Below are 25,745 nucleotides of genomic sequence, written 5' to 3' on the forward strand. Positions count from 1 at the left end.
TACTTATATTGATATTTTAAGTTATATTTTTATTTATAAATGTAATAAAGAGTGTCAAAATATGATTTTTCATATTTTAAAGTATTGTTGCAGTCATCTTCATTACTCATCAAATACATTAATGTTAAATTAACACGAAATAAGATATCGTTTCATTTTCAATTCCTATAGAAGAAATTCATTTATAACTTATTCTTACTTATTAAAAGGGATTCTATCCAATTCATTTAAGTAATAAATTGTGAGAAAGGATTATCCAAAGTTAAAAGAATCGGGCAAAGTCTTATTATTAAGAAATATTTTGCAAGTAACGTGGGACATTCTATAACACGGCTTTTATAACTCTATCAACACTGAAATAAATAGTGTATCACAAGTCAAATTGATAGTGAATAGTTAGATATTAAACTTTAATGTAAGATTAAGATATGAAAAGATAAAATAATCCATAAACTAAGAGCATCTAGTACAAAGTGTTTAACCTGTTGCTTAATTAAAAGTAACCTTGTACATAAGATGCCGACATCACTATTAAATGCTAAGATCATCATGGATTGAAGAGTAAGATAATATAAATTTAACTAAAGACGAGGTCATCTCGACTAAGCTTGATAAGCTTGATTTTGATCCAATATAAATATAATCGTCTAAACTTGATTTTGATTCAATATAAATATAAGGTCACTTCAACAGTTGAATTGTAAAGCATTTACTACTATTTTATGGTAAAATCTATACTTTCTTAAAATAGCTCCGATGTAATTAATATATATATATATATATATATATATATATATATATATATATATATATATATTTCGAGAATGTTATTTGAACACACTTTTTTTACACTCATTTGACATAGTTCATGTGACATTTTTAAAATGAATTTTGATTAATAAATTTCAATGACACATCATTTTTGAATAAATTTTGAAAAAACCTAGCATTTCACTCTTTCGTTTTGACGTATTGTCCTTTGTGAAAAGCTTTGTTGCAGTTTGGCTCCATTGCTTTGTTGGATTCCTTGGTTCGTTGTGGTTGCTTTGTTGTCGTCGTCACTCTCACTGCATTTTTTGACTCCTTCTTTTCCTTCCTTTTATTGTTTCACGATTTGTGTTTGGTGTTTGTGTGAGTGATGTGGATTTAAGTGGTTCTAATTTTAAGGTACATATAACCCATGGCCAGTGATGGTTATATTAAAAAAGAATTTCTTTTTCTTTGGTGGTTTGGGATTGGGATATATTTGGTGATTTCAGTGTTATGATTGTAATGGTTTTCGGTTTGTGTAAGTGAGTTTGATGTATTGTAGTTGAACAAAGTTTTAAACAGGGTGAAGTGATGAGTACTTGTAGTTAAAGTGATTTCGTGGTTTGAGTTGTTTTTATTTGAATGATGTTTTAATTTGACTATATTATTGATTTCAGGTTGATTTTTTTTACAAAATATGATCTGTAGAAGCCATGGCGACCAAGTCTGATACATAACGGGTGCACATAACACAATTAAGTAATGAACAATTTATTACATTTTGTACAATTTTTTGATGTTGTTAAAGTGTACTAATGACATGAAGCTAACATTTCAAGTATGGCACGAGATTACTCCCATTCAACCAAACATGTAAGTGGTTTGCTTGATTTTTTTTGTTTTTGCCATAGTACTGGCTCTTTGAGTATCTACATTTTCATATTGAAGGTTGTGATTATGTGTGTATATAGCTGTGTGAGTGTTGTAGATATGATTGTGGGGTCATTGTTCTAAAGATGATTGAGTTGTGGGATGGTGTTCTGAAATATGATGGCAAAAGCATGCTTGAATACATCAATGTAAATAGGACCATATTAAATGTTTTCTACTGCTGTTAAATATTTAGACGCTGTTGTTTTGTGTTTTCATTGTTTAGTACGTCCTTGTATGACTAAATAAAGTTTGTTTGTGCAGGAATAGCTACAACAGACTAGGGAGAAATATGTGTGTGATTAGATACTAGATGAAGACAATATCCACAAGAATCCGTGTTTTAAGAGTTAGATTTATTTATTCCAACTTACTAATGTAAATTGTTATTTATTCGAAGATAGTGATGCATATTGTAAAAGATGTAAATTTACGTTGTAATAAATTGTGTTTGATGTTTAAAGGAAATTTTGTTTAAACATGTTAAAGAAACCTTTTCCGTATTAAAAATCAGTAAAACTTGTGTTTTTCATTACATCTTCGTAATAGTGGCAACAAAATAAGGATACCAAAGTTCATAGAAAATAAACAAAAAAGCACAAGATTTTATTGCAATGGAGCCACATCGAAGCAAAGAACCGACAACAAAAGCAATTGAGCCAAACTATGACCAATGTTTTGATAGAGGGAGGCGCAATGAAACGAATGAGAAATGCTAAGTTTTTTCAAAATTTATTCAAAAGTGTTGTGTCAATGAAATTTGGAACGCCACTTTGGAAGAAAAAAGGGTTAAGTCACCTCCTGAAAAAAATTAATCAAATTTCATTTTAGAAATACCACATGGGTTGTGTCAAAAAAGTATGTTCAAATATGAATATATATATATATATATATATATATATGTTTATTTCTATCATATCATATCATATTGTGTGACTACATATTAATATACCATAGTTCTAATTAATTGATTAACTTTTGATACTTCCGGCTTTTAGCTAATCTCTAATAATTTCTTGTCTTTTAATTTATTTTTCAAACTATCAGTTTGATTTTCAACAAATCATGTAAGAGATAGTCTGATAAAGTATACTCTTCCTTTCATTTTGTCCTTTTTCTTTCAAAAAAAAAAAAAACTCAAACTAAAAATTATAATTAGTGTTTTTTCGTAAGAAACAATTTAAATATCTTATGCACTAATAATTTTCTTACGAAAGAAAAATCTTCAGTTGAAATTATTTTTGAATTCAATAAGTGATGAATGAAATGTTACGTATTTGCAAATCTTTTGACAATGTTGGAGATAGTTTGTAAGAAATCATAAATTAAAATATATTCAATACTATTAACTAAATTAACCAATTTTTTAATGAGTTAATAGATTTGATAGAAATTAGTAAAATATCTGGTTAAGTTGCGATCCATTTTGTTTACTCATTTGACAAACATCAACATCAAAGAATTTCCAATTCCTGTGGCTGACATAGCGTTTGAAAAAGAACTTGATTCATAGATAAAAGAAGGAAAAAAAGTTAGGTTCATGATGATTCTAATTGTGCACCTCCATACACGCATTTTTGGTGGTAAACATTCACAATGACATCACATTTTTCTCTTCCTTAATTTTGGTCAATTAATATTCAGTTTAAAAGTTAGTCTGTCCTACTTACCCAACACGTTGAAACCTACCATTTGTCTCATAACCCACACAAACTCCATTTCGACTTCGCAATCATGTCAATTCCTTCAACAATTTACTCAAAATATCACAATCCAAAACTTGTGAAATTAGAACAGCCCTTCCAATTGGATCCAGTTAAGAACACACTAAAAAATCTAGATTTCATCCAAAGTTGTGAAATTAGAACAACCCTTTTGCCTATCAAATTGGATCAACACAAAAGAAAATCTAAATCTAGATAATTTTGCATGTCTTGCAGTGTAGAAAATTTTAAGAGTCAAATGCTTGGTTTTCAAAAGAATATTTTTGAGTAAAAAGTTATTTGGGTAATTAGTTAACAAACAACCAAGGTGCATAAACTGTTCATGTTCAACTTAAAGAAGTCAAAACTCATTCACATGGTGTAATTAACAATATAATCTTGAGCATTGTGGACTTCAGAAAATAAGAGAAAGTGTGGTATCAAATTTAGGTGGAATGGAAGAAGCAGTTGATACCCACTTGCACAAGGGACAAACCATGCAAAGTTATAACTGAATTTTTGAATCCTTAAAAAACATGTTTATTTTAACAATTCCTTGGTGCCCTAAACCAAGTAGATTCTAAGATGTGAGGCATGTACAATTAAGATAAAGATTATGCATGCAATAAGTTCAGAAGTATATATATATTTGTCTGTTATATGTACATGACTGGTGGTATTTTTTGCATCTATAGAGAAAGCTGTGATGAAAACCAGATTCCAAAAGACACAATTCCAATGGTAGCAAGAGCTTGAACCAGCTCGACTATAGTATTTTGTCGCTCCAGTGGCACATTCTGCCAGTCTGTTCGCCTGAAACCACTCAAAATAAGACACAATACAATCAATTATGGGTACAAAGTTGGTTAACAAAATTTATTTATTTTATGTCAATGATATTTAACTATGGGAATCCAAACGTGAATCTAAGTCCTGCATTGGATAAAAATGAGAAACTCGAGTGATCTTGAAAGACCAAAGAAATTTATAAACAAACACCTATACAATAAGTTTCAGCTTAAATATAATTTTCTAAATACATACCCTAAATCAGCAATTATGATGCTGACATTATCCTGTGTACGTCGGTCCTGCAGAGAATATCATTATATTACTATAAACTTTGAAGTGGCAATATAATGAGTTCAAAGATGATAACTGAGATGAGATTTGTTAAAACTTACCAAAGCGGCTTCTGCAAGCGATTCACATGCTAGCTGAATTTGAAACAGGAGAAAACAAAATATTATTGCCACATTGGCTTATTGATACTAACGTTGTGGTTTCAGTTATACAGCAGTGTGCATACCTGAATGTTTCCATGTTTTCGTAGTTGATCCCTAACAAAAGAAACTGCTTCTGAGCTGCAATTGTAACAAGAATGTGAAGTAATTTCTCACGGACCAGGACCAAAGGCGAATATGTTTTTTAGCTCTTTAAATTATATGCAAAATTAGAATTCGTCCACGTCCCAAACTTAAATAAATTTTGAATCCTATACTTTAAAGATGAATAAATATAATCCTTTTAACCCAATGAAATTAAGTTGTTTGGATACGTTACAAGTTGTTCTAGACTGACATTTGAGTTGGAATGTGTCAAGTCGTGTAAACAACTTAAATGTCAACATATGTTTGACACGTAAAAAAAATTAATACAATTAGATTAAAAGGATTATATCAATTCATTTTTAAAATATAAAATCAAGATGTATCAGTTTGGAAAAGGGACAAATTCTAATTTTATATCTAAGTTTAAGACTAAAAACATATTTAACATACAAAAAGAATAAAGAAATGTGCCACAACTGATTGAAGGGATCATGTAATAGACCTGCTCATGTAATCCCATAAGCCATCGGTTGCTAATACTACAAATTCTGCATCTGAGCCAAGAGCTACCTGATAAATATCAGGGTATGCTACGACCAAGTCATTGTTGAGCTGTACACTGTGTCGTGAAGGCATTCTTACGTCAAAGTTTATAGTTTTGTAATAAAATTAGATAAGGGAAAATTTGAACGTGACAGTGCAACACAGTCCAAAAATATCATGTCCTCATTGTATTTTGCAGAAGCAGGGTAGAGCTAACAAAAATAGCAGCTTTCATTCTGTTTTTGATTATGTATTTCAGTAACAATCAGGACCACCAATTTTCTTTCTAGTTCTTGGAATGCAGGTTTAGACTTATTTTAATCCCAAAAAACCAACTTAGAGTAAAATTTGTTCCTTTTTATAAACTCTATTTTAGTTCTATTTAGATAAAGTGAAATCTTCAATAAGAGTTCATATTTTTTGTTATACTCTTTGGTATTGTTTTTTGTTGAGCATTAACAATACCTTGGTATTGGTACTTTAAATTTTTTTTTAATATATTGTAAAAATATCAAAATTAATGTTTATTAATGTATTTTGAAGATTCTACAAAAGAACAAGATAGAAAAATTTAATAGAAATTCAAATTCCTTCCATACACCTTTTACTTTGATGTTAATTTGATGACGAGATATCTCAAACATGAGACTAAAACTTAGGATGAGTTCAATAACGGATAGCATTAACAGATTCAACAAATCTTATTAGACTTTGATATTATCTCAAAATGTGAAATTAGGCCTAAGGTAACCTATACAAGCATATGAATCAAGGTAAAACTACTTATCTTATCTATGTTGGAGGTTCTACATTGGTTACAGAAAAAACGATTTCGCAGTATATAAATAGGTGCAAACTTTATCTTACAAGTTAATTTTTGTGAATTTGAGTAATTCATCTTATAAATTGATTTTGTGAATTTGAATTAAACTTAAAGTCCACTTCTTAACCATCTCCGTTCTTTTTACTAAATGTTAATGTCTCACAACCCGCATTGGAGAAGAAGTAAGGAACTTTAAGACACATAAGATTACCTACCGAGAGATGAACTTTGCTGACCATTTTCCTTCCTGAACTCCTTTTTGCAGCATCCTTTTCACACGCAAAAAAAGGTAGAAAAATCCTTTAGGACACACTTTAGCAATGGTAGTTAAGAGAAATTCCTTTAGACCAGAAAGAATAGTGAAGAGATTAAGGACCATACTCATTCTTCTTCGTTTTGAATCGCACGTCCCCAAATGCACGAGATACAGCAATGTCTCCACAAATTCTACCATTGCTAATCTATAGACAACATACATCTGTGTTATCATTAGCCATGTAAAGAATGTTGGTGAAGTGCACAAGGCTCCCACCATTCTGGTGAAAAAACTTCAAAAACATCCCAATTGAAAACAATTTGTTGAATTAAAGCCTAGTTTGAAAATCTGAACTACAATTGAGCCTGAAAATGAACGCTTGAAAACATCAATGATATTCGAAAGAGACAATTTCAAATCAGAACCTTGGTTTTTAGTGTTTAGAAAATTGTCATATTGACTTGGGATGATGGTGAAAAGGTATGTAAAAGATGAAGGAACAAGGAAAACACACCCATCCACCTGCTTCTCTTATTCTTCTAATTTCATCAAGAGAAGTTTTGTTGCTCCCATATGGACGGTGAGGACTGGTCAGAACTTCTGCTTTTCCAGATCTGCATAGAACCTACACGAATACAAAAAGCTTAAATACAAGTCAAGTAATTCTGAAGACATTCAATCCCCCAGATACCCTAAATGAAAGATGTATATAAGAATAGTCCAAGTCATAATTGTGCAGAGAAACATGTATAAAGAAGTACATTTCTTTCATACCGCAGAAGAGTCACCGATATGTGAAATTAGAAGCTCATCATCTCCGATGAAAATGGCAGTTGCTGTAGCACCTGATTCATCCTCCTCTCCATTCATTTCAAGCCTTTAAAATCAAATACTGATGTCATTTAAGAAGACAAATTTCATGGAGATTATCCATTGGAGATTAGTGCATTGGTTTACCGTTTTAATAACCTGGTGTCTGCTTTGAGAAATGCCTCCTGCAATGCTCCTTTAATGGCTTTGAAATCTTTCTCCACTAATAGTAATCCACCTTGTAAAGCTTCGACACACTCCTTGTACAGCTCATCCCTGTAGTTAGCACTTGGCACACCAAATCAACAATTCAGATTGTGTAAACATTAAAGAACAACAATTCATTTACCAGACTCCATCCAGAATCCTGAGCAAGTAATCGTATAAAACTATGTTGTGAAGCATTTCAATTATTTTCAAGTAATCGCATCCTAAGACAACCAAGATAATCAAGACAATGTGTTGAAAGACCTGAGGAACTCGACAGAAGAAAACCCTCCATGGCCATCGAAGACAGCGGCGAAAGAGAAGCCCTGAAGGCCATCGGGTCGAACAATGATGTCATCCTCCATCTCTTCACGGAGACCCTGCAAGGCTATGGAGCCCCATCGAACACCGGGCACCTCAGTTAAAGAAGATGGAGCATCAATGGCTATGGCAGAGCAGCAGCGGCCCCTGCTGGTGGTGCTGAAAGTGTTTCTCTGCGTGGTCTTAGAGGCGGCGCGACTATGGAGCTTGCAAAAGAGGAATCTTTGCAAGTGTGGAGTTGAGAGGGCCATGATGGAGGATTCGGACAGTGAAGGGAAGCAGAAGAAAGAAAGTGTTCTTGTGTTGAGTTTTGGATAGAGAGATATAGATAAGCGAGAGTTAATTGAAGCCTCTAACTGCTTTAACGGATTGGATTCTACGATGGGATTAGATTCTTCACAACCTTATTGAACGCGTGAAACCTTAAAATATGGCCCACCCACAACTGACGTGGCAGAACATGAACGTGGAACGTCATGGTCCGGGCCCTACTCACGTAACACAAACACTAATGTTTGGATTTTTTATTGGTCAAACTATAATACCTTCCTTGTTTATTTCAACATGATGTGCGGTTGTGCTTAAGATCAGATAAACATTTTTTAAGATAACATTTTTAAAATATTATTCTTTTTCGACCCTTTTCTTCATTATTCATCATGTTACTTTTTTTCTTCTCATTCTGCGTCTATCTTCTCTATAAAGCGTGTATTCTTCGAAAAAAATATTAATGAATAGAAGTTTTTCCCCCAAAATGCATATTTTTATTAATAAAAGGAGAATATTAAGGATTCATAATGATTGTTGAATAATATTTTTCTCTCACCTAATTGATTTATGACTAATATTGAAAAAAATGGCGTGAATATTGATTTAAAGTAGTATTGGTATAAAATTACAATCAATTTGAAAAATTATGGTGATACGATTTAATAACAAAGGATTTATGTAAAGTGAAAATATCAGAGAAAATTAATATGAAGTATAAAGTTTTGTGATAAAGAATGTCTAAGTTGATGAAACTCAATAATAATAAATATTCATGTAAATATGTCCAATTTACAACTTGTGTTTCATCATGTATATATAAATAAAAAGATATGTGCAAAGAGCTTTTTACTTACCCAACAAGAATTTTAAATTCAATACACAAAGTAAAACAATTCCAATCAAGAACAAAGTTAATCTTTTTCTTCGTTCAAGAATACCAGTTCACCTGGTCCAGCTCATGCTAGTTAGAATCCGTTTTGAACCTCTTAGAAATGAGTAGAAAAATACCCTTGAATGCTATTTCATTTCGGTTTGAACTTGGCTCTGATTGAATAGATACAAACACAGGTAGCTAGTTTAGAAGGAAATAACTTAGACTAAGTGAAGAAAATATGTAAATTCTTGTCCCTAGTTTAAGATATCAGCACAACACTTCTTTGGCGCTCAAGTAAATTCTTCCCTCAAATAATGGGGTCCGGGCTTAAAATGATCAGGTTCATAATATGCCTCTGGCCTGTAAATTCCAGCATCGTTCATTCGGTTGCTCAAAACATGAAGAATGGCTTTCTTCTCACCTCCATACTCATCCCTGTTGTTCTCGACATATTCATTGGCCTCAGCTGCTATCTCATTCACAAATTCGAAACGATTGTCTTCTGATAACATTAACCTCTCTATGTCCAACGTCAACAGCTTTCCCTGTTCCCTAATCTTCCTTACCTGCTCCTCCATGAAAGGAATGCGCTCCATTTTGGGTTCCATATACTCATCCTTTTTTAACTGCAACAAAATGAACTTTTGCTTAAACATTCAGAACAGTAACATATGATATTATTTGAGAAGACTGTATGATGTCAATAACATTAAGCTTTTATTGAATAAGTATTTTACCTGTAAGTACTACTTACGTATGAAGAATATTATGCGATTGAAGAAAATAAAGTTAAATTATTTTTATCAGATATTTTGGAGGGTATATTGAAATAAGATCAAAAACAGTATGAGCAGATCAGTAAAGCTATCCCAAACACTCACATAATTACTTCAATAAAAAGATCAAAAGATGAGTCCAAATAAGCTTTTCCGAACAGTGGCATAATTACTTTATATCATAAGTCAAAAAAAGCTTTTCCAAACGCATCAATTACAAGTGTTAATATTCACCATTCTGACAGACTTAAAAAGCATTGAAGAAGCTTCATGTGCACCAAGATCGATCAGAAGATGAGTATCCATTGAGAGTTGAGACCAATGTAAAAGATACAGGGAGATGCGCAAGGAAACCAAAATAAAAAGAAACAGACATGGATTAAATTAAATTAAATTGGCTTATATTTACCTCAGGAGATGAACAAAAGAAGAAGTTATCTTTTGCAAACAATTACGTTCTTAGATAGTAACATAGGTGTAAATGTCATAGCATTGAGATCAAACAATCACATGCAATGCATAAAATCTAGACTGCTAATTCTATTTCACTTTTCCAATCAGTCTATTTTCAAATCCTACAATGCAATAAATCAGTCTCTGATAACCTCAACTCTCTCATCCATCTAACTTAGAAAAAGTTCAGAATGGTTCAACTAAAATCCTTATTTTATAGCAAATGAGCAACCATGAGAAAATGTTTACTACGATCCGACTCATCATGTTGCACTTAAAATTAATACCTCTTCCAATTGAGTTTGGTGGCCAAGAGAACCAAAAATACAAATTTATCTCATTCTAATATCCTAACTAACCCTTTAGGCTAAATAAATTCAAGCATCTAACCAACACTTTGCACAACAATACTCCCACAACTGGCACTTTACATATAGAAAAAACTTTCTAGACTGGGAAACAAGTACAACGACACGAGCAAACCCCATCATTTTCACCTCTTTTAATTTGGGAATTTAGACAAACAGGTAAGAGGCAATCGTGGAAAGCAATAACTGTAAGAAATAGAAATTGGGAGCAAAGATACCAATTTTCTTCGCCTCCACACTCGTCGTCCACGACCCTCCTTTCTCATTTGAGGCATCATCTTGCAAAACGAACGAACCCATAAACAAGTTCAGTTGGGCACAAACAAAAATTGAAACTTCTAGAATTTCTTTTACCTGCGAGCTAATACAGAGTCCCGAATTTCCAACTCTTAACTCCATCTTCTGCAAACAAAAAGGTGCATCATAAAATCAAATTTCAGAAGATAAATTGAATTATACTGTCAGTGGGAAGAGAAATATGAAATTACAGGTAAAGTGGAAGAGAGACTGAACGAGTTGATGGAGATAGCCATGGATGAGACTAAACCGAGAGTGTTCGGCTTATCTGAACTAAAAGAAAAAACTTTATAAGAAGAAAACTGTACTTTTTTTTTTTAACTCCGTTAAAAAAAACTATTACAGACTTAAATGTACATAAATTTTTAAAATTTATAATTATTTTAGAAATATTTTTTAATGAATATTTCTATACAATCTCAAAATAATAATCTCTTTAGTCTTTAGTTTATGTTTAGACTTTAAATAAACAATTTCTTTAATTATCTAAGTTTGATTTGTATGCATTTTTAATCTTTATAATTGAATTAATTAGAGGTTATAATTAATAAGAGATTTAAGATAAATATTGAAAAAGTATAATATTTTTTTACTATAAATGAATTTATGATTAATAGTAATATAAAATTATTTTACTCTGTCAATCTGTCAATTTTACATGTAATATTGAATTAATTGATTATCATTATATGAGAATTTGTAGTATAAATTTAATTAAATTTATTTTGAAATAAATTAAAATAATTTTAAATATTTTCGTGAAAAAAAAAATTTAAAAACGTTCAAAAAAAATTTTCCTTCCATAAAGTCTGTAAAGAAAAAAGATGCTAGCCTCTTATCTTAGAAGTGGAAAAATAGTTTAAAAATTCTACCTATCAAGAAGTGGTTTAAGTGATTAACATATATAAAAATAAAGTTTTTTTTTTCTTTATGAAGCCTACGAAACTAATACGTGTTCTTATTGTTTGTCTTAAAAAAAAAAAACATTTTTTTATGGACAAATGTAATATATAAAATTCATAGGTAATTTAGATATTTTTGACGCATTACATACAAAAACAAATTTGTATATAAATAATCTTGGTGAGAGACTTCCGCCAGGCACCAGCTTTTCCTGATGTGGCAAGTTGGCCTTTTCTTTCTGTTTTCGCGAGAGGAAACTCATCTTTGGTATTTTGGAAGCACTAAGAACACATTTGGAAAGCTTGGAGGAGTGCTAGGGCTTGTGGGAACAACTTCATCTTCCTCTTTGTATCTCTTTCTCTTCCATTTCTTTCATTTGCAAGCTTGAGCTCTTCATGACAATGGAAAACTAAACCCATTTTTTGTTGGGGTTAGATGTAGCCACGAAACTTTTGTGTAAATGCAAATGTTTTGATTATATATATGACTCTTTCATTAATGGCTAATCTTCTTGTTTCTTCACTTAATGCTTGCATTGATTTAGCCATCCATTGCATGATTTTTGGTTCATTGGGTGTGAAAATATCTTTTGAAACCTAGATTTGAAATAAGAAAACCCAATGGAGCTTGTACCTAGGAATGGGGCTTGACCCATTGGTTGTCTTAAACCTTAGTGCATAAAGCAAATTTGCTTATTAAGAGTTCAAGGAATTGACTTTTAATAAGAAAATTTAGGCTCAATCCATTAAGGAGGGTTTGAGTAAAATTGTAGGTTGACATTAGCATATTAATGAAGAGGATGTTAAATTGTAGTTGCATGAGAGCATAGTTGGTGAATTCTAACCTTGGCAATAGCAAGTCATATCATTTCTAATCTTTTCCATTCACTAAGTGCCTTTAACTTCCAAAGTTCAATTTTAATTATTTATGCAAAATTTAATTTCATACATTGAAACTCAAAATATGGATTTATTCATTAGTTTAAATTAGTCACTAATTACACAATTAATTAGTATACACGAGTCTTTTGAGAAACGATATCCCGGTCTTACCGGTTACTACTTGCACGACTTGGTACACTTGCCAAAGTTTTAACATCTAGCACATGATGCAGCCTCTTGTCTAGCTTAGAATATTTGCTCTCAAATTCCTCATATTATTTAAAAAAAAACAATTTAATTCATATATATAATTCATAACCTAATAAAAAAAACAACAAAAAATAAAAATACTAGACTTACATGTGTTTTCCTAGATTGTTCATCCACAAATTCACCATTACCCTTTTGTATATGAGTTTGCTTACAAACTTCATCAATATGTGGTCTACGACCCAATTCCTTCTCTTATAAATAACATGATTAATATAGGTTATAAAGAAATATAAACAAACTTTGTTTGGTACACTTACCATGCAAATTGCATGTTCATGTATAGTAATGGATCCACCTGTATGCAAACTCTTACCTATTTCAGATGCCTGATTTTGTCGGGCTTGTAAACACCAACAAGATGAACTCTTCAATTTCAACGATGGACACCAGCGAGATGAACTCTTCAATTTGAAAGAGATGCTCGAGAAGTTGTAGAAGGCCTCGACAAAAGAGTTCAATGTTCATTTTCACACAAAAAAAACTTTTGTTAAACTTTTCAAAGCTTTTTTATTTTTTATTTTTTTTATTTAAATTTGTATGTAAATTCTATATGAAAGGTATAATTTCATTTATATACGAATTTTACAAACGAAAAAAGGGAATGAAACTTGTTTATTGTTACATACAAAAATACAAAAATAATTTGTATGTAACGAGATTTTATATGTAGAAAGAATTTTGTATATAAAATTTGTATGTAAAACTTAATTTATATACAAATTTTAATTCACATGTAATTATTTGTAAATAATTTTAATTTTTTTTGTAGTATATTACATACAACGTAACTCACAAACTAGTTACAAATCAAACATTTGTTGTTAAGTACCTTCCAATTTTCATTTACAAACTAGTTACAAATCAAATATCATTTGTGGTTAAATACCTTCCACCTTTCATTTACAAACATACACAGTTAACTCATCAAATGAAAAATAATCGAAATTCAATACTATAGATCTCTTTACCAAAATTAAATGAAGACAACTTTATTATCAAGAGAATCCACTGTTTCATATTCATACACCTTATAAAGTGTGAGAAAGACAAAGATTTTTCTGCAATTCACTATTGTTTTCAAGAGAAACTCATAGTAAAATGACTTTCATAATTACAAAATAAAAATATCCTTATTTTCTGGACTTTACTTAATTTATTAGAAATATTCATATTTTATATATATATATATATATATATATATATATTAAATTTTTCATATAACTAATATATTATTGTAGAAGTTATAGAATCATGTCACTTCAATTTTTTCATTTTCTTTTGTCTTCCATTTATTTTGAATAAAAAACTACCAATAGAGAAGGAAAGAATATAGAATTGGATGACACGTGTATCCAGAATAAGTAAAAATATATTTTCAAAATCTAACTCAGTCTTGATAACAAGATATAAAGTAGCTGTTAAAAATAAAATATAATAAAAAGCATGCCCTCACTCCTATTAACTTACCCCAAACAATTAATTAAAATATAATATAATAATTAATCATATCCTTCCCATAATGTATCCATTTAAAAGAACCCTAAATACCAATAAACAACGTGATTACTTCCAAGAAAATGAGAATCACTCCTAATAACACTATAGTTAGCTAAACAAACTAATGCTCAAACTTTATTATATATATTGATTTATAATATACAAAATCGAGGGGAATGCGATTTTTTTATAGCAGTATTAGGTAAGAAAACAGTCTATTTACCTTTCATTAAAAAAATATTTAATTTTTACCATAATTATCGATAATAGTATATTAACTATGTTATCAATCAGTTGACAATATTATATATAGATTATTTGTATTTCATTTTAAATCACGTAATCATTTGCAATAAATTTATTAATTTTTGTAATAGTTACCTTTAAAGTCATAATATATAACTAGTTGGAGTACATTGTATATAGAAATTAAACTCATAAAAACAGTTTATTTAAATATTATATATAGAAATTAATTATATTAAAATCATGTATTAAGCAGCGTATCTGATTAATTGATAACAAATTTCATATACAAATATTTAAAAATAAGTTTGTTCATAGATTTATCTAGAACTGCTGGGAGTTGAAGCTTGACTGTTGAGTTGAGTGGCAGCGATAGCATACTATTTTTTTAGGTATATTTATATAATAATTATAAATCAAGATTAGTATTATTATTAATTAATAAATTAATAATAATAATAATAATAATAATAATAGCACATATATATAAGAAAAGCAGTAACTCACTTGGCTCACGTTGCTGCTGGAGTGTGCAAAGGAAAGATACTGGAGGTTGTTTCTAGGGTTTCCGATGGAGTTTGCAAAATCAAATAAGTCAACAAAATTTCTGTAATCCCATATTTTTCTTGACAAACAATGCCAACTGGATTGTGTTGATTTAGATTCACCACGCTGCTGCGGATAAGCGTGCGCAGCCATAAACAACTTTGAATTTCTACTTTCGAACTCCAAGAAAACCCAATCAAACACCATGGAACGTTCTAGATCTAAGAGGAACTACTACTATGACCAAGATTATGATTCTGAGACCGTGGCCAGGACCAGGCCGCGCTATAATCACCACTACAGCGCCGGTGCCGGGAACCACCGCCACCGCGGCGGAGGCGCCCGTCATGCAAAGGCGCAGGACTCGCAGCTCAGCGTCACAACCAGCTACCGCATTCTGTGCCACGACATGAAGGCCGGCGGCGTGATAGGAAAGTCCGGCAGCATTATAAAGTCTATAAGGCAGCACACCGGCGCGTGGATCAACGTGCACGAGCTCATGCCTGGGGATGAGGAGCGGATCATCGAGATTTCGGACACGCGCCGGCGAGACCCCGAGGGGAGAATGCCAACGTTCTCGCCGGCGCAGGAGGCGCTGCTGCTGATCCACGAGCGGATTCTGGAGAGCGACGCGGCTTTTGGTGTGGCGGAGGAGGAGGAGGAGTACAACGGGAGGGGCGGCGGCGGCGGGAGGGACCGCGTGGCGACGAGGCTGGTGGTGTCGAGAATGCATGTGGGGTGTTTGTTGGGGAAGGGAGGGAAGATTATTGAACAAATGAGGATGGAAACCAAGACGCAGATTAGGATACTCCCTAGAGATCACAACCTTCCCCGTTGTGTTTCCATGTCTGAAGAGATTGTTCAGGTGCCCAACCAGAAAAAAATAAGCTTGGACTGTTTTTCATCTCATACTTAAATTACATGCATGATATGCTCTGAGCTCTAAAGACAAACGAAACCTCCTTCATTAATTTTGGTGAACTTCGGTTTGGACTGTGAGGGAGCAAGTTACTCTCATCCACCCTAGCTGAATTTGGAGGATACTTATTAAAATTCAAGAACCGAAGATATTAATGACTTTTTTTTTTCAGTTTCACTCTTCAATTTGCATATTTACCCCTTCATTGATAAGCTTCGCGTAAACTAATTAACTAATGTAATAAATCATCGATTGTAACTGACCTTGGCTGAGGCTTGAAGTGCTTATGAAGTGTCCTTTTTTAAGGTTACTTTCAAGTTTCAGCTAAAAAGCTGGAAAGGAGGAATGATGTTGGGGTTCAAAGCAATCTTTCTTTGCATTGTAGGTTTTTGAGTTTATTCTATGTTGGATCATTGGATTTGTGCTGCATTCACCCAAGTTTTTTAGTAATCTGTTTTGATTTAGTGGTGGATCCTGTGCATCTGTGATGATCTGGTTGAACTTGGCTAGATCGAGTATGCATTTATTGGTTGATACTTGCGTGAATTTAGTCTGTTTATTGAAATAGAAAGCAGGCATTACCATGCCTATTTGAAGATAACATCTTTTATACTGCTTTCATTCATGATGTTGATATGAGAAATATGGAGATGTAGGATTGTGCTTGGTCATTCTGTAGAAATGTGTGATTCATCTGGAAATTTACGCATTTTAAAAATATATGGACTAAAGGTTTGCCAACATGTGATGTTTTCTGCAGGTAGTAGGTGATGTAAATGCTGTAAAGGATGCTATAGCTAATATATCATCACGGTTGAGGGAGAGTCAGCACCGGGACCGAAGTCATTTCCATGGACGTGTACATTCACCAGAGCGATTTTTCTCTCCCGACAATGATTATATTCCTCATGTGACTAGTGGATCTCGTAGATCATCTGTGGATGGGGCCACTTTTGGATCACGAGGTTCTAACACAACTAGCAGAAACAATAGTCACTCTGCAATGAATTACTTAATGGAGCCTGGGGCTGCTCCTGTTGCCGATGATGTGCAGGGCTACTATGGGGAGGAACTGGTTTTCCGTGTACTCTGTCCCGTTGAGAGAGTTGATCGTATAATTGGGGAATCAGGGGGAATTGTAGAGTTCCTTCAGAATGAGGTTGGTGTAGATGTTAAGGTCACTGATCCTGTTGGTGGTTCTGATGAACAGATAGTTATCATTACTTCAGAGGAGGTACTTTTGCTTCCCTTATTTTTAAATTTTTTGCTTCTCTATCCGATGTGTAGGGTGTACAACTAGTGCAAATTCTTTTAGGTGACTAGTTCAAGTTTCAAGTGTTCTAGGCACACTGCTTTCCCTGCTTAACTTCAACATTTTTTTTGGTGCAAGTTGACATATGTCCGCTTAGATATGATACATCACATGTTTAAAATTCTAATTGTTTCTAATTATGTACTCAAGGGTCCTGATGATGAGCTGTTCCCAGCTCAAGAAGCTTTGTTACATATACAAACCCGCATTGTCGATCTTATTCTAGATAAAGACAATACTATAACCACCAGGCTTGTTGTCCCATCCAGCGAAATTGAATGCTTAGACGGAAAGGATGCTTCACTTTCAGAAATAAGGAGGTTGACTGGTGCTAATATTCAAATTTTGCCAAGAGACGAGCTACCTCCATGTGTTGCAAAAGCCGATGAACTTGTACAGGTTTGTCATTTATCCCACAGCTGGCTGATATATTCTATCAGATTCCTTTGATAAATGTAGTTTATAAGTGTTAAATGATAAATGTATAACTTAATAATGATGATAGATGTTATTCCTTAAAGCATCATACTGGGTGCATACTTTACAAACTAAAGAAGGTACTGTTTCATTATTAAAATGATTCTCCAATACATGGTATAGAGAGGATCCGGATGAGAATGAGCTTGGACACAATGATAGACTTTTTGTCCCGTGTGGGGTAACACTGTGGACATGTTTACCCTCCCTCCCATGACCCCCAATTAGGCAGAAGCCTCATGCACCCAGTCTAGAGAGGATCCAAAGCCTTACCTTCCTGTTCTGTAATGTTAAAACAAAGACCTGGACACTCAAAATCTGCTTTCTCTGTTTCTCAATTGCTTCTTTATTGGCATTACAGATTGTAGGAGAGATTAAAGCAGCCCGAGATGCTGTTGTGGAGGTGACATCAAGATTAAGAAGTTACTTGTACAGGGATTTCTTTCAAAGGGACATAGTACCACAAGTTTCCTTGCCTGGTGTGGAGGCATCTTCTTCCAATAATTTAGTTCCAGTTACAGAAACTCTCACGACCTATCAAAATATGCAAACTGTTGCCGCAGCCCTTCCATCAAAGGTATTCTTTGATGTGATGAAAATTGCCTTATTATCTTCAATATATTGCCCATCATCTTTATTGATCTGTTATTTAAATGATTAGCATTTTTAGTTTGTTTCTTGTCTTCTCTGAAAATAACTTTTGAGCACAGGAATTAAAAAAGTTATTTTTTCGTTGTCCCATGAAAATTTCTTATTTTAACCAGTAATGGGGAGGTTTTTTCATGGGTGCTATACCCTTTTTCTTTGTTTGGGAAGGGATGAGGTTCTGTTCTCATACTGTGTACCTTTTACTGTTACGCACTTGAAAACTCACCCTCAAAAGCTAAATAATATTAAGGGGAAGAAAAGAACCATATACTTAAACACTCCACTAAGCACCCATACTACTTGATGTGAGATATAGGCTTCGTGTATAATACCAAATTCCCTATCAAAGAACTCTTTCTAAGAGTTGACTTCTCAACTACTTTCACTTTAGAACACTTTATTCAATGACACTTACTATACTCTCCCATTGATCAGAATCTCCGTAGGTAGTGAGATCCTGAAATCAGTTATCATACCAATTGATAAGAACTTGGAGAATCTAACTTCAAAAGCTAGCTATTAAGGGGTGTGAACCAAAAACTTAAATATTCCACTGAGTATTCCTTACTAAATGTTGGACTTAACCACCCGATAATACCTAATTTCCTATCATAAGGAGTTAAGTTATATCATAAAAATGGAATTTATCTGATACTGTTGATATAGAGCAAGTTATTTTTGAAACATAGGTTATCTATCGATCAAGCAATTTTTTATTTTTGCAATGGCTATTTAAGTATAGTCTTGTATCTCAGGTGTTCTCAATTTTCGGTGGCCAAACCATATAATTAAAGTTATGGCTTCAATAGCTACTGTATAAAGAATGTTTTTTTTCTATTTGAAGAAAAATACGAAGTTTTAATGTTTTTCTCTTTTTTATCGAAAGGAAACTGGAGGATCTAGCACTGAGATAGGAAAGCAGAAAGAAAGTGATCGCCGCGATGACGTGCTTAGTGGTTTAAATAGGTAACTGTTTTTTCCTAATTTTACAATAGGACGTGGTACTGTATTGTGTGCCTCTCTAATGTTTTATGTTCCCTCCTTCTGGTTAGGATTGCTGTACCTCTTGTCACAAGGAGTACACTTGAGGTTGTTATACCAGAGTATGCAGTACCAAAGCTTATAGCAAAGTCCAAAAGCAAGCTTGCCCAAATAAGTGAGGTGTGTTGATTTGATCTTTTAGTACCTTTGATATTTGGATTGTGAAGTGCTAGAAAAAGCATACCTATTCCAAGTTGTTTACTTTTGTGTCCATGTTTACTTTTTATTTACTCTCTTGCATAATAATTGAGTAGCTCCCCACTCCCCCAAACCAAATTAAAAAAAGAAAAACAAATAGCAATTTAATTAATTACTCATAGAACGACAATGAGAGAATTTTTTTTCTTTACATTATTTGACTTGTAGATTGTATCTAGATCATACTAGATTTATTTTATTATTTAGCTTCAAGAATGAAAAACAAATTACCCGATATTTCTTGGATTCAGATTCTAGAAATTGTTATTATTTTATTCTAGAAATAAATAATTTATATTCACTAATGTTTCATGGTAACTAACAGTTATCAGGAGCCAATGTAACCCTAGTAGAGGATAGACCAGACGTGACGCAGAAGATTATTCAGATATCTGGAACTCCAGAGCAGGCAGAGAGAGCCCAGAGCTTGCTGCAAGGGTTTATTTTGAGCAGTAAGTCCTTATGTATCAGACCTGATTTTTATTCTCGTGAATGCAATTGTTTTTGTCTTGATTTTTAAAGAGATAAACCCCATGGTCTGTAAATAAATAAAAAAATTGAATCGATATTTACTTGTTGTTTTAACAGCACAAGAAGACGGCCCTTAAACTACTGAAATCCCGAAAGCTGGTTAGACTAAAGGGAAGAATGATTTAGTGCCTGAAGCATTTTGTTCCATGTGTTTACAAGATTGTTGTGGCCAAGGGTTGAAATTTTCAACGAGAGAAGCATCTCCGTGTAAATGTTGTACTAAGAGAGCTTCTTTTTTAGTTTTGTTAGTCTTTTAGCTAGTGCATGGGAGCAATTGTTAGCTACCCTACATGCTGTTTTCCTAGTTGATCTCATCTATTAATTTGAGTAAGTAAATCACAAGGTTTTATTATTCAAGCCCAAAATTTGGGAGGGGGCTTCAACCTCTCAATATGGGGTTTCTATTACACGATGCTACCTCATTTAACAAATCCAAATCACAAGTTTGAACAGTGGTGAATTGCTGAGTTGAAGTTAAATACTTCCGAATATGCCTTCTACAATCAGCACATGGATATGTAATATTTGCTGAGACACAAATTAAGGAAGATCTACTGTTTTAAAACAACTTAGAAGGGTGAAATAATTTGAATGATCAGAAAATAATTCAGTGAACAATAATGTCGTCACGAGTAATGTAGTGTAACTAGGAATTATGGGTATTTCAATTTTGGTTTAGGATGAACAGTAATGATGTGCCTTGCAGATGCAGATGCAAGTAACAATGGGATTAGCTACTTTGAGTTTGGGTGCTGTTGGACTTCAGGTTTTCAATAAAGAATGATCATGTTGGAGAAATAGAAGCAATGAAGATGTAAAAATGAATACCTGTTTTTCATCTTCAGGATAAGAATGAATACATATTTTCGCCTTTAACAAAGAATGTGACAAACTAATGGGAATGAAAACTTATTTTTCACCTTCAACAAAGATTGGAAAAAGGTGAGATAGGGCGAGGAAATTATTTGAGTCAAGGAAATTGGAGATGTTTATTATAGTGATATAAATAAAAAGAATTAAACAACAAATTTTACAATTTTTTTTTATGAAAATCAAAAAATTATTATATTATAATATGTACAAAAATACTAAAAAAAGCACTAGTTTGAATGGTAAGTAGATTCGATTATTTCAAATAAATTCTCTAATTTGAGTTTTGTTGACAGAATAAAATGTAATAGAGAAAGGCAACTAACTAAAAGTAATTTACTGTTTTTTTCAATAAAGATTAGGACATAAATGATCCCTCTTTACCACTACTGCAGTAATTACTTAAAAATAATGGAGGAATTATCATTTAATTTTGATGAGATAGCGTGTCATTATTTCTTACAAGTACATGAATAATTTTTTTTAAAAGCATTAAATTTCTTATTAAATTGTTAAAATAAGTAATTTAAGTTCAGGGACTAAATAAAACTTTATAAGCATCAACTCATATCAGCATGATAAAACATGTGTGAGCTGTGCCTACATCATTTTGGACAGCGCCTACACGTGTTGGCCCATTAAGCAGATGATGTGCGGGTTGAAGGAGTTAAGCCGCTGGGTTGCATCATGCTGGCCCCAAAGATGGCAGCTGAAAGTGTGGGTAGTCACGGCCCAATAAACCTGTAAACGTGGGCGCTTCTTTCTACAGCTCCAACAGTTCTTCTGTACCTCCAAAATTTATTATTATGCCCTTATTTAACTTACAGGTGAAAGTGGGTAGAGACGCAGTAAATTTCATTTACTGCGTCGCCAACTTCTCTGCACTCCCATTACTATTTCTTCTCCCGTTCCTTCTCCGTTCCACTGGTGCCTTCATTTAAAATTTTCTCAGTTTCATTCTCTGTGGTCCCTAAAGAAGTCCCTGAGCTTTAATTTTTCTGAGCTTCATTATTTCATTCTTTGGTGGGTGGTGGTCCCTCTTCCCAGGTTTGTATAACTTTCATTAATTTTTTTTAAAGGACTCTTGTTTATTCTCTCGGTGTCTCACTGTGCGTTGTGATTCTTGTGGTTGAAGGTTCTCTGTTTGTTGGTTCTTTGAAGGAAGGTTGTATTCTGAGTAACCTCCAAGTGTGGTACTTCCCGTCCTTCTGTCCAGGTTAGCCTTAGCTTAACTTTTTTTTTTTCGTTTATGATGTGAAACGGAATTCGTTTTCCGTTTCAGAAACTATGAAACAGCTTCCACATTTCGTTTCAAAAAAGCAACACGAAATCTTTTTATGAAACGAATTATGGAATCCGTTTCAAACCATTACGAAACGGATTACGTAAGTTGTTTTTTTGAAACGGATTACAGAATCCGTTTCACAATTTTATGAAACGGAATTCGTATTCCGTTTCCCAAAAATTTTGAATTTTTTCCCGAAATGGATTACATAATCCATTTTGTAAAGATGTGAAACAGATTTTGAATTCCGTTTCACATCTTGCCAATGATATAATCAGTATATATTTTAATGTAATTTTAGGATAAACTTTTGAATTATTTGTATAAACTAATAGTGATACTTCCGATTAATAATATATATATATATATATATATATATATATATATAATGGGAATTTGTGAGTAATTTATACGAATGTATAAACCTTGCAAGTGTTACTTTGATAAATTCGTTTGTAGCTTTTGCCTTTAACTTTGGTGATGCTTTGTAATGCAACAGATGATGTTGACACACGGGCTATCACACGCAAATTACGGCAAGATGGCAGCCTCATTGGTGTGTTGAGTACCGACAATTCTATAACAGATGAGGAACTACTTAAGATGTCTCGTTCTTGGGACATTGTTGGTATGAATATGAATCTCTGAGGCTCTGGAAACATTGTAGAAGCGTGTGACTGTTGTTTCATTTTGCAGGTATTGATTTAATAAGTGGAGTGTCATGTCAAACTGTGCATGAATGGGTTGATAAAACAAAGCAAGAATGAGATTTTAGTTCTAGAGGGAGTGGAGAGTCTTTCCATGTAAGAGTTAGAAAGAAGCATTCTTTAGGCACTTCCACATTCCTTATCTAATGTCGTTGAATGAATCAGAGGTTGTTGCTTATGATTTTGGAATCAAGCATAATATACTTAAGCGTTTGGCGTCTTATGGCTGCAAAATCATTGTTGTACCATCGATGTGGCCAGCAACAGAAACATTGAAGATGAATCCTGATGGGGTGCTTTTCAGCAATGGCCCTAGAGATCCATCTGTTGTTCCTTATGCAGTTGAGATAGTGAAGAAAATTCTGGGAAAGGTTCCTGTTTTTGGAATTTGCATGGGCCATCAATTGCTGGGTCAGGCTTTAAGAGGCAAAACCTTCAAGATGAAATTTGGCCATCATGGAGGGAATTATCCAGTTCGTAACCTTCGAACAGGACATGTTGAAATTAGTGCTCAGGTATGCGATCTAATGAACTTTCTACACTAAAAAAAGGAGGTTAGTAACATTTGATCTCAAAATAATGGTAGAACCACAACTACGTCGTTGACCCTGCTACATTGCCAGAAGGAGTGGAAGTTACTTATGTTAATCTTAATGATGGAAGTTGCGCAAGCCTTGCTTTCCCTGCTCAAAGAATAATGTCTCTTCAATACCATCCTGAAGCCTCACCAAGACCTCATGATTCTAATTACGGTATGAAATATAAATTGCTGCTATAATTATTTCAGTTGCAATCGTTTCAAATATTGTTGTTCATTATGCAGCTTTCGGGGAATTTATAGAACTAATGAAGCAGCAGAAGACCAAGAAACTTGAAAAGAAAATATCTACATGGAACCAAAACGGGTTCCATGTTCCGTTTCTGTAACATACCTCCAGGAATATTACTTAAAAAAAATAATAATAAAAGGAAAACATACTCATATTCATTAAACATAATTTCCCAAAAAGGTAGGAAATTTAAAACTTCAGTTATATCTTACACCACACATGATTTAAAATTTATCACAGACCACTTATAGTTTTAAAACATAATAAAAACATTTAACATAAATCTTCTTGAAACATCCCATAGACCCCTCTCCGTGCCTATGCAGCTCCTGGCTCACCTGCATCAGTATCTGCTCCCGGATAAAAATTTATCCGATCATCGCCACACACACAAACAGATAGGGTGAGCTATGCATACAAAATGAATAAATATGAGAAACCCATACCCAAAAAGAATTTCATAATCATTTATATTTAAACCTTTCAATTCCCTCTCACTCAAGAATCCATTATGAGTGACATGCACATGCTCTTGGTCTCGGGATTTCTTGTGCTCCCACGAACCTCCCCGCTCATGGTCAAACCTACGAACCTAACTCGTTCGTAGTCCTACCCTACGGACCTCCCCGTCCGTAGTCAAACCATCCGAACCTCACCCGCTCGGACCATGACACGCATGCAATCACCATACTATGGACCTCCCCGCCCATAGCAGCACCAGGACTAACTTGTCCAATATCCCATCATGCGGTCCCAACTCATCACGAACCTCCCCGCTCGTGACCTCATCCGAACACATCCCGGACCCACTAAGAACTTAGTCCTTAAAGCCCAAAGGTTAGCACAACAACCTGCCGCAACAAAAAATAAAACACCGACACTGCCTAGGCAATTGTCAAGTGGAACAACATCACTGACCGCCTGGCGCCACACTCAGCGCTGCCAGGCGCCAGGTTTCAGGTACCAAATCAGAAACAACCTCACTTCGCCTGGCGGTAACAAACAACCCGTCAGGCGCCACACATCCACACAACAATACAAACATCGAATCTCGCCTGGCGAGACCAACCACTAAGGCCAGGCGCTGGCCTAAGGAAGTCCAGAATTTAGAATACTCATTTACAAAACAATGTCAACGTTACTAACCGACACCTATTACAGTTTTATCAATAATTTTCTCTACAGATGTCTAATTGAGGTGATTCCTTTCTGGTTAGAAACTAGACTTCCATATCTTTAATTTGACTACCAAACCACTATTTTTTGAGGTCTAAGCTATTGGCAATTTAAAAACGAAAATCAGGGATCCTCCAGCGTTTTTCCAACTTTCCTGTCCCGACGTCTGCTCACTGTTTCGGTCTTTACATTTTCCATAGACATCCAAATGAGTTGATTCTTGTTGGGTTGGAAACTACACTTCCGTAGCTTTAATTTGACTACTAAACCACTATTTTTAGTGGTCTAGGCTATTGGCAATTTAAAAACGAAAATCAGGGATCCTCCAGCGTTTTTCCAGCTTTCCTGTCCCAACGTCTGCTCACTGTTTCGATCGTTACGTTTTCCATAGACATCCAAATGAGTTGATTCTTGTTGGGTTGGAAACTAGACTTCCGTAGCTTTAATTTGACTACTAAACCACTATTTTTGGAGGTCTAGGCTATTGGCAAGTTAAAAACGAAAATCAAGGATAAAAATTGGATGAGTCGCCTGGCGGCAGTTCATCGTCCGCCAGGCAGTTTCTGGAAAATTCCAGAAACACGAATTACACACAGCAGGACATTGTACATGCATCAATTTAATCATACAATTCATGATTGTACATGCATCAATTTAATCATACAATTCATGATATTAAACAGCAATTTAAGG

The 25,745-nt window shown here is 33.7% G+C and overlaps 3 protein-coding genes and 1 pseudogene across 3 annotated transcripts; 2 read left to right on the forward strand and 2 right to left on the reverse strand.

Moving 5' to 3' along the window:
• Positions 1 to 3,862: 3,862 nt before the first annotated feature.
• On the reverse strand, positions 3,863 to 8,015 carry LOC114162364 (protein phosphatase 2C 57). Its single transcript, XM_028046226.1, has 11 exons — positions 7,618 to 8,015; positions 7,294 to 7,422; positions 7,111 to 7,213; positions 6,851 to 6,961; positions 6,462 to 6,541; positions 6,296 to 6,349; positions 5,217 to 5,333; positions 4,693 to 4,747; positions 4,568 to 4,600; positions 4,428 to 4,474; positions 3,863 to 4,196 (listed from the first exon to the last, which is right to left on the reverse strand). Exons 1-11 carry the CDS (start codon positions 7,923 to 7,925, stop codon positions 4,073 to 4,075), a joined length of 1,161 nt encoding a protein of 386 aa, XP_027902027.1. The 5' UTR covers positions 7,926 to 8,015; the 3' UTR covers positions 3,863 to 4,072.
• Positions 8,016 to 8,815: 800 nt separating this feature from the next.
• Positions 8,816 to 11,009, reverse strand: LOC114162395 (protein PLASTID TRANSCRIPTIONALLY ACTIVE 7). Its single transcript, XM_028046264.1, has 4 exons — positions 10,904 to 11,009; positions 10,770 to 10,817; positions 10,634 to 10,693; positions 8,816 to 9,444 (listed from the first exon to the last, which is right to left on the reverse strand). Exons 1-4 carry the CDS (start codon positions 10,946 to 10,948, stop codon positions 9,109 to 9,111), a joined length of 489 nt encoding a protein of 162 aa, XP_027902065.1. The 5' UTR covers positions 10,949 to 11,009; the 3' UTR covers positions 8,816 to 9,108.
• A 4,029-nt stretch (positions 11,010 to 15,038) lies between these two features.
• LOC114164301 (RNA-binding KH domain-containing protein RCF3) lies at positions 15,039 to 20,644 on the forward strand. Its single transcript, XM_028048912.1, has 8 exons — positions 15,039 to 15,923; positions 16,738 to 17,211; positions 17,440 to 17,688; positions 18,128 to 18,343; positions 19,301 to 19,380; positions 19,467 to 19,575; positions 19,979 to 20,105; positions 20,242 to 20,644. The coding sequence occupies exons 1-8, from the start codon at positions 15,264 to 15,266 to the stop codon at positions 20,259 to 20,261; spliced, it is 1,935 nt and encodes a 644-aa protein (XP_027904713.1). The 5' UTR covers positions 15,039 to 15,263; the 3' UTR covers positions 20,262 to 20,644.
• Positions 20,645 to 21,146: 502 nt separating this feature from the next.
• On the forward strand, positions 21,147 to 23,973 carry LOC114163663 (annotated as a pseudogene).
• Positions 23,974 to 25,745: the final 1,772 nt, after the last annotated feature.

This window comes from Vigna unguiculata, chromosome 9 (genome assembly GCF_004118075.2).
Source record: "Vigna unguiculata cultivar IT97K-499-35 chromosome 9, ASM411807v1, whole genome shotgun sequence".
Lineage (NCBI taxonomy): Eukaryota > Viridiplantae > Streptophyta > Magnoliopsida > Fabales > Fabaceae > Vigna > Vigna unguiculata.